Source organism: Piliocolobus tephrosceles, chromosome 1 (genome assembly GCF_002776525.5).
Source record: "Piliocolobus tephrosceles isolate RC106 chromosome 1, ASM277652v3, whole genome shotgun sequence".
In the NCBI taxonomy this organism is placed as follows: domain Eukaryota; kingdom Metazoa; phylum Chordata; class Mammalia; order Primates; family Cercopithecidae; genus Piliocolobus; species Piliocolobus tephrosceles.
Window position 1 is genome coordinate 8,646,045 of NC_045434.1, and position 14,570 is coordinate 8,660,614.

The window sequence follows — 14,570 nt, forward strand, 5'->3', positions numbered from 1 at the left end:
TATCTATCTATCTATCTATCTATCTATCTATCTATCTATCTATCTATATATGTGAGTATATGTGTATATATATGTGTATATATCTATATCTAGATATCTATATCTATAGCTATCTCTCTGCGTGAAAAGGGTGAATTTGCCTTCCCCAGTTCACTGACTCAAATGCTAATCTCCTTTGACAACACCCTCACAGACACACCCACCCAGGAACCTTTGCATCCTTCAATCCAATCAAGTTGACTCTCAGTATTAACCATCAAAGCAGTATTTGTAGCAATCTACAGTTTTATGGACAGGGTTTGGTCAGGACTGAGGAGGAATGGTGATGGTGATAGAGAAAGCAATGGATTGAAAGACACAAAGAACATAGCAACCTCTTACCCTCTCAAAAACAGCCTCTAACATGAGTGTGATGCCACTGTCTATTTAAAATACTGTTGACTCTAATGAGGTCATCAGTGGTCTTGTTCATTGCTGTGCACTCTCATCTTCAGCATAGCTAGACACACACTTATTTTCTCTCAACCTTTTTCTTCACATGCTCCTACTTTTTGACCGTCTTCTACTTTTAGGTTGATTGTGCTTTGAGGCAGCCACAGCACCTCTTAATATGTGAGATTAGCCCGAGGCTGAGTAAGAAATTGTGTTCAAGCCAGTTGTTGGCTTATTAGAAGATGAATTGGATGTTACTATAGATTTTTGCTGGTGATTCACAGCGCAGGCAGTGAGGTTTATGGAACATACCATTAGGACAGGTTGAGGTGTGAGCTGGAACTCCAGAAAGACAGGGAGAGCCTTATTGGGGTCACTAATTCCTTCCTACCTTAGTGATTCTAGACATGCATTTTGAGGAATGGTGGAGGTCATCAGGGAGGATTAAAGTGGAAAATAAGTGACATAAAGGAGAAATGACAGTTATCATATATTCAGAGATCTGTCATATGGCTGACGGAGTTTATTATTCTGCATTGTACACAAGTTCTCTCTTTTTTTGGCTCATGTACACTCAAAAGAATCTTCAAAGGCTATATACCCCTTGCATATTTGTAGTTTGTTCTCAAAACAATTTTCTCATAAGTTTAATAGTTCAAATGATGTAATTTCCTACTTATGCCAGATTATCTCTGTTTATTAATATTTTTAATCAAAACCTTATAGATTTTATCATTCACCTTATGGAAAATGTAAGCCATATAATCCAATTGGCAAAGCCAGTCTTCAATGTCAAACTGATCAGCTAAATTACATTTGCTTTATGTTGAAAAAATGTCTGAACTAATTTTCCAATTCAAAGATCTGTGTTTCTATCATGGCCACTTTACTTTAGAATTCTAGTTTATAAATGGACTGATAGATGGATGAATGGATAAATGAATGGATGAATGAATGAATAGATGATTGAGATAGATAAATAGATGAATGACTGGAAAATGGATGAATGGATGGATAGATGGATGGATGGATGAATGGATGATGGATGGAGGGGTGGATGGATTGATGGATGGGTGCATGGATGGATGGATAGATGGATGGATGATAGATAGATGGATGGAAGCTTAGCATATGTTGGTTCTCTAGATGAAATAAGGCACTGCCCTCTTCAATATTTCTTAAGGACTCTCTATTTGCTCTTCTGTCATAGGACATTCTCTTAGGAACCATGCATTTTGAAACTGTCCAGATTTGAAACTGATGTCCAGATTTTTTTGCATGTAGGAATAAGATTCAGGCTGGCTGAGAGACATATGGTGTAAAATGGAAAGGCAGGTGTAAAGAAGATGATCTTTTTAAGCAGGTCAACCTGAGACTGAGTACCTATGGTAGCTGAGGATCTTGAAAGTGACTCTTAAATGGACAATATTCTAGTACTTCCTGGAAACTCCTCATGTATTTCACACCACCCCAGCTTGAAAAGCAGTGCCTTAGAAGGGAAGATGAGAACTGGTAGATAAAATGAAGCTATCTAAACACAAAGTGGCCTGCTTAATTTAATATGTAGGTTTTTTGTCATTGAAGTTACTCACACAGAATCTTGGTGGCCAATTGTCAAGGATGCTATAGGGGGACCCCTTGCATTGAATATAAATTTGGAGAATATTTAAAAGTTCCCTTCCAACTCGAAAATCTATGATATTCTAGAAAGGATGGCTCAATCTATGATGTGCATTGAGTGGATCTTAATATTATTTTAGAATCCTGAAAGTATAAAAGGACCTCATTATCTCTTAAGAAACATTTTCTCTTTAATGGTCTTTATCTCTCTGTTTTTATACATTGGTTCCATCTTCTGAAGTCACCTACTGTTTGCTGCCACTTAGCTAACAGGAGATGTAATCTGCTTAATCGTATACAAATTGATTTTGGTTTTTTACTTCAGAAGCGTGGAAGTCTTAAAGTGTATTAGAAAGTACATACGGGCTGGGTGCAGTGGTTCATGCTTGTAATCGCAGCACTTTGGGAGGCCGAGGTGGGTGGATCACTTGAAGTTAGGAGTTAGAGACCAGCCTCGCCAACATGGTGAGACCCCGTCTCTACTAAAAATACAAAAATTAGCCAGGCATGGTGGCACATGCCTGTGATCCAGCTACTCTGGTGGCTGAGGCAGGAGAATCACTTGAACCCAGGAAGCATAGGTTGCAGTGAACAGAGGCCATGACACTGCACTCCAGCCTGGGCAGCAGAGTGAGACTCTGTCTCAAAAAACAAACAAACAAACAAAAAACAAAACAAAAACCAAAAGAAAAAAAAAGTACATATGAAGGAGACACTTAATTCTGGGTTAAGGGACATGTTAGGGAGTTGGGGTACTGTGCACAGGTTGAAAAGAGCAGAGAGAAAGGCTGGCTTATTAACTCAGTTTTCCCATCTTGGCAAGGAAATGTTTGTATTAGACGTGTACTCTTTGTTTCTCTTATAATCAAAAAGGGAGTAGAATTCTGGCAAGTTTTCTATCTGGGTTTCTGTGATAGTTCTGCCCTAGCAGGTCTGAACTGGAAGGTGGTAGGGGTGTGGATTGCTGGAGTAAAGAGGGCGGTGTGGAGGGAGCCATCTTTTATCGTATCATTTCCTGAGGACCCACAAGGACTTCCTCTACTACTTCCAACACCTAAAGATAATGGCACTGGTGTCCACCACAAGGGTAGGAATGATTTTACACAATAGTATCTGGGAAAATATTTATTTCTGGCCCACTGGCAAAGGATTGGCCCTTTTATATTGTTCTGAAGTTAACTTCAGAGGAGGTCCTTCCCTGAAAAGTCATAGCTGAAGGAACTCACTGCAGACGGTGGGTAGTACTGGTTTCCATTTGTTGTCTTTGTTAGTTTTGTTCTTCTATATTTTGGTCTGAACCGCTATTGATTGTTTGCATTTCAAGCTAACCCAGGCAGCACAATGATGTAGTCAATAACTTCTAATGGCATCTTTCCTGCAGTTGGAACTGGTTACAGCAGTCAGGTTTTAAAGGCGCTTTGTTTTGTGGAAGCCAGAATACGGGAGTTGTCACACTTAGAGCTCTGTTCGCATCAGTGGGTCAAGATTTAAAAAGCTAGAATATTATCAAAAGTCCGTTGGCCCTATCAAACTAAATGTCAAAGAATCATCCCTCTGGTATGACTATACCACACTCCACTTTCTACCTGATTTATAGCTTCTAAGTGGCTGTTTGTATCAGAAGACAAATCAAAAATTTGTCATCTCTATGAATTAATTGCTTGAAGGAGAATGGTTTGATTCAGAAAGGTAAATTAGTAAAGGTAAGGAGAGTTAGTAAGTGTCAGGACAGAAACATTGGCTGAGATTAAGCCAAATACATACACAGCCTACATGGATATTAAAAATCGTTTCCCCTAAATAAAACAAATAAAAGACTTTTGAAAATTGAAGTCCCAGTTTTTAATGGGAAAGAACAATTGGTAATATCAATCAGGGAAGAAGTCTGATAGATACATGCATTATAGACAGGATATTATGATGACAGACATGCCACTCAGTGAATCCAGAGCTTTGATAGTGGATTTTCATATAAATATCCTAGCCCACTGCACAGTCTAGAATGAAGAGAAACTCTATGAAGAGAAGCATGATGCAATCATTTTTTTAAAAAAAGAATTACAAAGGGACACTAAGGTAGTGATCAAAAGATTTTAAAAATTGATGCAAGCATCATTTTTGGGGGTCAATCTTTGCTTACATGCTGATGAGTGCATCATGGTTTGGGTGTTACCAGGGGTTCAGAGCTCACGTGTGGTCTTCAGGTGCATCCTATTCATCTTTGGTCTACTGTGGTTTGCATGCTCAGCATATGGGAATCACAAGACACCCTCTGGGTTCTAATAAAAATATCTAACCCTATGAAAGCACCTGGATTATTTTTTTTCTGGGGTCTGAAGGCAGTTTTTTCCTCCTGCAGAGATTTCTGATTTCTCAGATATTTCCCAATAGTGAATTGGCAAATGATTGGCATCAAAATAGGCACAATAAAAGCTTGGGGGTTGGAGATGTGAGTTGAAATGTCAGGTACATCCCTCACTGGCTGCATTGCCTTTGACAACTCTCTTTCTCTTTTTGTTGCAAGATTGAGTTAATAATTCTACTCTTATAAACCATGGCTAAAATACTCTCTTTAGAAACACAGTGCTAACGAGAGCGAGCATCTCCATGATTCGAGACTCTCATTCCAACATGATTCTCATCATTATCCTTCATATAACTGAAATAAAAACCAATCTTTTACAGACTGTTACTATGAAGGATCCTTCTGCCTTTTCACAACCTGTGTGCTGTTGTTTAATTCTCGTGGAGAATGACAAGTTCCACTGAAATATGCACATGGCATCTCCAAGAAACAAAAGCAAGAATTGAATTGAAGGGGTGGTAGGCAAAAAAGGCCAAGAATGACCATAATTAGACCAAACGACTTCTGCTTCCAAGCTGTAGCTGGCTGCATCGTCTTCATAGCTCTGTAAATGCTCTGGACCACAGGACATCTTTTCAAAAACGTTCTCTGTCTCTCTACTCTTCCAAGCCTTTGTAGATGAGATCCAATTTCAATGAAAGATCATTCATGCTTATTGCTTAAGTTGTGTTAATTTTTAATGCTTTTAAAAATATGCTGGATAGTTAAAAATATATTATATATATGACTCCTGTGATTGAAACATTTATTTCAAGGGTGAAATATCTCCGTTCAGTCAAATAAAATAATAATTGTGGAAAATATTTAAATCAATTGATTGGTCATATTTTGTAAAATTTCTGCTCCATGTAGCCATTTGGATAAGGAAGCGTCTAAGCTTCCCCAAAAGTTATTTATCAACTCCCAACAAAGTACTTTTCAGTTAAAAATCAACTCATACTTAATAGATATTTCCAACATTGACATATTCTTATGGTTTATTAATCTTCCATACTTTTAGCCAATGTTTCTTTCCGTAGTCAAGATTTCATATGGCATAAATGTGTGCAGCAATATAAGGAAGGCTTTAACACAATAGAAAACTTTTCTTCTTAAATCTCATATGAGTTTTATGTAAAAATGTCTACTATTATAGAGTAGTGAGAAAAGCAGTTCCTTTTCTGGCCACCTACCTTGATCTAAATGGTAATTTTAATAGCATGAAATAGCAAAACAGAGATGGAGAGGGGATGGCCAACGTTTCAGTGAGCACAGGTTCAAATTGTAAGCTGAGGATGAAGATATGAAGATGTAATGATTGGCAGAAAAAGCTGTGAGAGAGAAATAATACATACATATATATGTGTGTGTGCGTATATATATATTTCCATATATAGCTATATATATACCTCTCTCTCTCTCTCTGTCTCTCTCTCTCTCTTGCTCTCTCTCTTTCTCGCCCTCTCTCTCATATTCCTTCCTGTTTTTTCTTGCCCTAAAGACTAAGGAGCAATGGTTGGTTTCTATGGGACAGGTTGTGAAACAGTACAACAATCATGAAGTGATCAGGATGCCATTCAAAAAAAATGTCATTTCTTGCCCAGAGTAACTTCAGTTTGTACCTTCACTTCCAGCAGTTTTAAAGTCAGTGTAATAAAATATGAAAATTTTTATAAATTTTTATAATAAAATATGAAAACAAAAATTTTTTTTTTTTTCTCCAATGGGAAAATATTTTCTGTGGGGTCTAAAAGAAACAAAAATACACCTAAAAAGAAAAAAAAAAAAGATAAGCATGCCTTAAAAAAAAGAAAATTCCCCTTCCCTATATGTGTCTATAGACAAATATTTTTCTTCACATGCACTTTTGGAGTAAGGACTGTATGTGTAGCTGTAGTTTCCACTTGCTAATACTCCTCTAAACACATGGCCAGGAGGTATTTGGTTTATGATGGTATGATGATAGTTGTTAAAGAAAGTTCTTTTGCATGTGAAAAAGAAAGAGAAGTCAAGGCAAATAGCAATCTGTTCAGAATTATCCTTTCAATGAATTCTGCCCTTTTATACAATAAAAAGCTGTGGCTGTATTATAGGCCCTGGATTAAATAAAAGCAAACCACACTCTTTGTTCAATAATAGTTTTATTTATTATTTCACTGTTAACTTGGGGATAATATTCACCACAAAGTCGCAGGCATCATTTTATAGTACAGACTACAGACGATTGACTTTTTCAAGATTAAAAATGAACATGGTTTGTGACACACCTGAAATGCCTACTGAGGAAGTGCTGGCCACGAGGTAATAAAAAAAAAAAAGGTAAAATTCAGTGCCTTTGGCAAAGATGTGGACACTGTTTTAGATGCGAGTATGATACATGCCCTTTGCTTACAAAGCAAATATACACCCATCTGATTTTGGACTGCGGTTTCTCTATCCACCAGAGAGCATCCTTACATGATTCACAGACATTTCCCTGAGAGCTTCCTGCCAAGAGAAATCAGCATGCTGATTCACCATCTTGGAAGCCCTTTTTCATGTAATTATTCCTCAAGCCTGCACCAAACTTGGAAACGGTTCTTATATTTAAAAGAAAGAAGGGCCTTGCCCCCAATGTGACCGTCACATAGCTCTAAGTAGATGCCCAAAGGAAGTTTGAAGTGTTACATGTAGGAGGCTGGAAATGCCCATGTACTGGATGAGGAATGGATAGAAGGGAGATCGTGTGTTTGATTGCTTGCAGAACAGGATGAAGGATTCTCTCTTAATAACTTTCCACACCAAGCAAAACTACATGCAAGGATTTTTGAGCCAAACTACAGATCTTCACTGTACAGAAAACTATGTTTATGAACTCTCCAGGCCCTCCAGATGCTTCTTTTACTGAGGCAAGCAACCAAGAAGCCTGTTTCAAAAGAATTATCCCTTCAATGAATTCTACTCTTTTTTACAATGAAAAGCTTCTCTTTGTTGACCAATCCAGTAAAGTTTCTGAGTTCTAGGGATAAAAGAGAGAGTTAATTTTCTTTTTCCTTTTTGGACTCTAAATTATTTGTTCACAACTTCAAATCTATTTAAAATATTTCTCCTTATTGCTCAGTGATATTTTATTAGATAACCATCACATTTGTGAACATTCTCCATTTCCCAGCCAAACAACTCCTGACTACAGTAGCAGCATGGGACATGGATGTGCACAGAATTTTGACAATATTTGTTAATTAATAAAGAGGTTATTATATATTCAACATTTATCAAATATATGCAATTTACCAGATTCTGTGTGAGCTGCAGGATACAGAGTGATGAATAAGACCCAATTACTATCATCAAGGAACTCACAGAATACAGGATAAAAATAGTTTTGAGTTTTGTATGTGAACTGCAGAACTGCTAAGCATTTTGGACTCCAAGAAAGAACAATAGTAAGCTTTAATATTCTGGGGATAATCTTTTTAGTTTAAGGTAGGAATGCCGGATTATAATTTGGGTCCGGGAAGTTTTACTAACGTTGCTTTGCAGTGGAGAGTACGGCCCCTTTATCTTTTACGTAGAATGCAGCTGAGATGTGAGCCTCTTTGGTTCTCTAGATGATTTTTTTGGGGGTGGTCTCAAGCCCAGACCAGAGTGGTAGGGTCAGAACTTTGTGTGAGTCTCTGTGGTTCTACCAGAACAAACACAGGCCTAATGTTCTAGCAATGCCTTTGGATGACTTCCATACATCCAAATGCACTATTCATCTCTGCATGAAGCTGTGAACGTGATGCATGCCTAATAATACCAACACTTGCTCATTTCTGAGCCGTACAACATAACACTGTGCAGTTACAAACTTACGTGGAGTACAGTCATGTTATGAACTAGATCTTCTTTACTCATTTATATTATCTTATCATGAGCCTCCTTTCCCAGACATTAACACTAAAGCCAGAACAAGAAAATAGAATTCTCCAGTTCTAAAGAGCACTGGGTTACCATTCTAGAAACCTTTCTCTTAGGTCTGCAGTGTTGACTCACACAACATTAATGCTGGGAGACGCTGAATATTTAGAGTCATCGAAACAGAAGAAGAGAGTATAACTTAAGTATGTAGAAAGGAAGTAGTAAAATTGTCCTTGAACCTATTAAGGGCTGGAGTTGATCCTGTTTAAATAAGTTTGTTGCACGTAGCATTAGAGCAAAATATTCTTTCAGAGGAGGTGCTAGAAGTAGGGTTGTTTAGGTTAAAAAAATAACGTTGGAGTGTTATATTCTATATAGTTTCAGTCCTACTGTGAGAAATGCTATTGCAAAACCAAAGTAAACACCTGCTACCCAGAAACTCTATTTTGTGTGGTTGCCAGACCTCAGTGCTGGGTTGGAGTGGTATTTGAAACCATACTACTCTGGGTTTACCAACAAATTTCCAAGCTTCCTTGGTTACCTTCCAAATTTCAAGATTTTGTGGTGTTGAAATATAGTAAGTAAATAACTTTACAGAGTATAAAATCTGAAATTTTCAAGCATTCACTCAATATACCATTTTACTTTCATCATGGTATTTACTGACTTCAGTTTTGACCCATTTGCCATCAGAAGACAAATTGGAGAATTTCAGTGTTGTTACTTAGTTTGAGCAATGAGGAGAAAACCCAGAAAGTTTAGGTTAAGTGACAAGCATGGACAAGGACATGTAACTAAGCAGTGACCAAACTGGCACAAGAACTTAGGGTTCCTCATCCTGAATTCATTGCTTCTTTGACTACACTGCCCTGCCTTCACTGGTCCTCGGAAACTGCCAGGGGAAGATTGTGCAATTTCCTGGAATATGTCCCCATCTTTGAATCATCTCTACTCAGATAAGTACAGGACACCCTGGCTGATCCCTGGAATCCTTCTCCGTGTCACTTTAGTATTAGGTTTCCCCGCTGTGACAGAGCCTTGGCATCCTTCTTTCCTCCCTGAGTCAGAGCTGAAACAGCCAACTTTGCAGCAGAGCTCTGTGCTCCAGCTTCTCTCCCGATACACAGAGGGGCTCCCAGCGCTCTGCAGAGCAATGAGCCCTGCCCACGGGCAACGCAGGAAGCCTGACAGAGAAAGTTGATATGCCTTCTAGATCTTCAGCCACAGCAGGGTCTAATGCTTAGGCTTCTTATTTGTTTTCATTCCGTCAGAGTCTACAACTATTGTACACTAAAGGGTAAAAAGAAATGAAAAATACGTAGAGAGTCAAGGCTGGGCTTAAGAGGCAAAGGGTGATTTAGAATAGGGAGGATTAGCATCGAGGCCACAGGGAGCTGATGGGCAAAGCCGAGGGAACTAGGGGGCCAGAGAGAGCTCACTTCTCCTAGCCATCTGGCAATGCCTGGAGAATGGAGAATGTGTGTTGTGTGTGTGCTTGTGAGAGAGAAGGAAGGAGAGGGGGAGAGAGAGAGATTCTCCAAGTGTAGTTTGATCATTTTCTTCTTTCAAAGTGGCTAATCTTGAAACGTCTGCAAGCCTCATGCGTATGGCATGAAATAATTTGATTCCCAGTTTGGGATGAAGACATTTTGATCTTATGTAAATGCTGAATATCTCCCGTAATGACAAGCCCTTTGAGAAATGCACGTGTAACTAAGGTCCAGTTATAAACACTCACTACATCTTCAATTATACTTTTAAATTCTTCATATTCAAAAGAATCTATTTTGCTTGTTTTCTTTCTCTGAAAATGACCCAAGAAATGGACATACCTTTCTATAAAGTCAGTAGATAGTATTTAAATGCAGCTTTCATCCATAAGAGGCTTAAAAACAATTCTATAATAAAACCAGTCAAACCAAAAAAAGGAGACCTAGAGTCTTGGATTTGTTCCTTTTCTGCCATTATTAGCATCACAAAAGGACAAGGATAAGGAGATAATCATATTTAAGGAGATTGTAAGGAACTCTCAAAGTTCTGCTAAATTTCAGGGTCTCTCCTTTTCTCAAATTTAATTCTATTATTATTATTTTTTTTAAATAAAAGAAACAGCCCTTTTGGGAGAGAGGCAAGATAGGAGTTTGCAAAAGGATGGGAAGTGCTGAAGTACTGGGACACTTGAATAAGCTTTCACATATTTATTAGTGCCAGGCCAACTGGAGAAAGAAAATATAGATGCAGTTGCTTACTAGACGTTTCACAGGTGGATAATATGACATTCTGTAGTTTGCTGTACATATTAGAAAATCGTCTGTTTTCTTTGGTTGAATGTGGGCCCCAAAAAATCATTCTTACAATTACACTGATCATTTTTTTTTCCCCGTGTAAAATGATTTCAGACACAATGGTGGAAGGCTGCTTTGTTCATTTCCTACTGGATTTAACTAAAGAGTGGTTTTAAACATTTATGTTGAAGTGACAGTTGCCTTTTTATTACCTAGAAAGAGTTAGGTGCTTGCTGATGCCAACAGGATGACATGTTTCTTCTTCTTAGCCACAGGAAAGCTCAATAGACTCTATTCGTTGCTCAAGTGGACTTTAAAGAATCACTTTCAAAGGACACCATGGCTGACGACTGAAGAGTAATATTTATCAACATTAAATAAACACTTGGTGTAGTATCCATAAATATTTCTGCATATAAACATAACACGAAATTAAATAGTTCAGATACACAGACACCACTGAGTACACGTCCACTGTTGTCAAAGTCGTCTGTAAACACCACCTCACACTGAATACAAAAGCAGCTTCTACCCAGCTCTGGGTTCACAACACGAATGCCCTGTACAAAGGGAAGATAGCTCCGCAGCCCTCCCACCTCCCTCCCCTCCCTCTCCCCAAACAGCCCCGGCAACAGGAAAAGAAACCCCAACAACTACAGCAGCAACAACAACAACAATGACGGCAGCACCCCGTCCCCTCCCCAAATAAAAGAGTTAACATTTTGGTCAATTCAAGGGAGAATGCAAAAACAATTTTTTTTTCTTTTTTTTCCAAAAGGTAAGGAAATCAATTTGAAGCATTACTTTTCAGAGTGTAATTCTTTCTTCAGAAGACATGGAAATTCCTAAACCTCACCTATTCCTGGGTGAAGGTTACTCAGTGAACACCAGAAAGCACTGGCCACAGCTGAGTAACAAAGGTGCAAGCCCTATTTTCTTTTAGAAGGCGCCATTCAGCAAGAATCAAACACAATGTTCTCCTTCATTCTCTCTCACCATGTTTTTGTTTTTTTTTGCTTTGCCATATATATATATACATATACATATATATATATTGCTGTGTATGACATTCAAACGTGACACTATTACTGAGTTTCAAGCAGTTTAGATAGCAGAAATTTTGTTTTGAAACATTCAGATTTAGATGATTAAATTCAAACGTGTGGATGTGGTTCATTCTTTGAGCTCAGAGGGGCCCCGATGTGGCTCTGTTGAGACATCAACAAAGGAGATTGCTTAACACCATGTCTGGTGAAGCCACGGTGTTCAACTGACACACGAGCCTGTCCGCTCTGCACAGACCTGCTGGGAAGGCCTGGCTGCTCTCTGTGGAAAACAGCCCTGGTTTCAAAAACATTAAACTGGGCTTATTTCACGTTTATGTTGCATTAGGATCCTAGAGAACTTCAGTCACCAAAGTACTGAAAGCGTATATTGCAGGAATAATTTGCCAGTTCAGTGTTTCCCATGATATTATATACACTATGTGTGTGCGTGCAGAACTCACACATATATATATATACTTAAGTATATTTATTTGTACGAAACTTGAACTGCACAAAACAGTACTTTGCAAGAATCAAGAATCAAGTCCACAAATAGAGTTTAACAACACACCAAAGAAAAGACAGGAAGCTCTATTGGGACAAGAAGATTCAGCTTTGCAACGTGTGAAATAATTTTGGAACCACAGATTCGTTAGCCTGCAGTGTTCCTCGTGGGGTCTGGATTCCCACTTTTGGGATCCTTGGGAAGAATGTGGGAACTGGGTCAGCTATGCTCATGTGAGATTCTAAAGCTATTGGGAATTAAAGACCCAGGCAAATCAATTTGGGTATATAACTGCTGTGCAGCAATTATTTTTCTCCTGTTTAAGGAAAAAAACATGTAAAGTCTATTTCAGAATAAATTTTTTTATATTCAGTAGTACGTTTTTTGTTTTTTTTTGCTAAATTGGTATTGACTTTTTCTGTTAAAATGGGTTTATTCAATGGATCAGTAAACAGGCAGCTTCTTTCACATCTGGGTGACAAAATCATTTTTATCATCACCAGAAATCACCCCACCCTCAGCTTCCTCCTCCTAAGGTCTGTGGGTTGATGTGTGCGTTTCGTTACTGCTATTGATAAAACCTCATTCTACAAGGCCTGCTCGGGTGCACGCTTGTGAAAAATGACCGACTGTCTCTGCTGGTACTGCTGCTTGCGCCTCTTTTTTTTGTCACACTGGCACAGCAGCAGCATCTTGAAAGTGGTTCTGAATGTTTTGTTGCACAGGGCATAGCACACGGGGTTCACGGTGCTGTTGATGTAGCACAGCCAGTAGCCCAGATTCCAAAAGGTTTTGGGTATGCAGCTGTCACAAAAGGTGTTCACCAGAACCATGATATTGTATGGGGTCCAAGTGATGATGAAGGCAAGCAAGATCGCACTGAGGGTCTGGGCTGCTTTCTTCTCCTTGACGAGGGACATCCTTTTCCGCTTAGTGATCTGACTTCTGGTCTTCAGAGCAAACCTCTTGGCCAGAGTGGCTTCCTTGAAGGACAGAGGTAGAGTGGCCGTGGTCTTACCCACTGAGGAGTTGACATCAGAAGTCTTGGCTGTGTCCACGGCTGACTCTAGCTGGATGGGAAGCTTGGAGAAGCTTTTTGGAAAACTGCCTCCATCGTCCACGCTCTTCTGGGCCTGCAGCTTGTTAGCTTTCCTCTCCAAGTCCACCATCCCCAGCTCCTCCTCAGGCACCTGCAGGTTGTCGGACGAGGGTAACTTGGTGGAGTTGAGGATGGTGCTGTGACCTGGAAGCTTGAGCACGATGGAGTAGATGGCTCTCGTCTCGGAGCCAATGTCCTCCTCATCGGAGGAGGCGGAGTTCTCCAGGGAGGCAGCAGCATCATTGTTGTTCCAACTGTCACTGCTGCTGTGGTCTTGGTCCACCTGCTCAGAGCTGGGTTTCCAGCTCTTGGTTGTGAACCAGAAGTGGCAGCGGCTGTACTTCCTCCTGTTGGAGCGTTTCATGCTTTGCTGTTGAAGTTCATAACTGCTGCAGCTTCGAGAACTGCCTGTGGGGTGGACAAAGTTTTCTGTCTCTGCCTCTGTCCCAGAGGCTTGCAGCCCAGCAAGCTCTTTGGTACGCTTTTCAGTTTCCTTATAGATCCTCCAGTATAAAATAGTCATAATGGTGACAGGCATATAAAAAGCAGCGATGGCTGTGCCAAAAGTAATGGTGGGTTCACTGAGGAACTGAATGAAGCACTCTCCTGGAGGCACAGTTCTCTTTCCAACAAAGTATTGCCAGAACAAGATGGCAGGAGCCCAAAGGACAAAGGAGATGACCCAAGCCAGACCGATCATCACACCAGCTCTCTTTGTTGTTCGTTTGGCTCGGTACGTGAGCGGCCTCGTGATGGAAAAGTATCTGTCAAAGCTGATGACCAGAAGATTCATAACAGAGGCATTGCTGGCTACGTAGTCAATGGCAAGCCAGAGGTCACAGGCCAAGTTCCCTAAGGCCCATCGATTCATGATGATGTAGGTCGTAAACAGATTCATTGAAATGACCCCAATTATCAGATCGGCGCACGCCAAGCTTAAGAGGAAGTAGTTGTTGACCGTCTTCAGCTGCTTGTTGACCTTAAATGACACAATTACCAGGATGTTGCCGATGATGGTCACCAAGGCCAGGATGCCCGTTAAGAAAGCGATGAAGACCACCTGCCAGACGGTATGACCTCCCAGAGGGTCATCGGTGGCACCGTTCGGAGAGGAGAAATTCCCGGCTGCTCGAGAAGCGTTGTAGCTGCCGAAATGAGTGACGGTTCCCGGGGGCAGCCCTGCATCGGAGGGGCTGTGTATCCAGGAGGAGCTGATGTTTGGAAACAAAGGCGAGGTTGTACTGTTATTGTGCAAGGTCATTGTGACTCTCTGACATAGTCTAGGGGAAGAAAAGAGAGAAAAGACGGAGTTAGAAAATTTTCTGCCTTTATTTGCTTGTTCTTTGCATTGCATACG

General features: G+C 39.9%; 1 protein-coding gene across 9 annotated transcripts in view; it reads right to left on the reverse strand.

Moving 5' to 3' along the window:
* Window positions 1–6,520: 6,520 nt before the first annotated feature.
* The window catches only part of CHRM3 (cholinergic receptor muscarinic 3), a 521,589-nt gene continuing 513,539 nt past the window's right edge, over window positions 6,521–14,570 (reverse strand). For all 9 annotated transcript variants that reach the window (XM_031935428.1, XM_031935431.1, XM_031935427.1 and 6 more), the window contains one exon: window positions 6,521–14,493. In XM_031935428.1, coding sequence (XP_031791288.1) covers window positions 12,702–14,474 — 1,773 coding nt within the window. In that variant the 5' untranslated portion in view covers window positions 14,475–14,493 and the 3' untranslated portion in view covers window positions 6,521–12,701. The remainder of the gene's footprint in view (window positions 14,494–14,570) is intronic.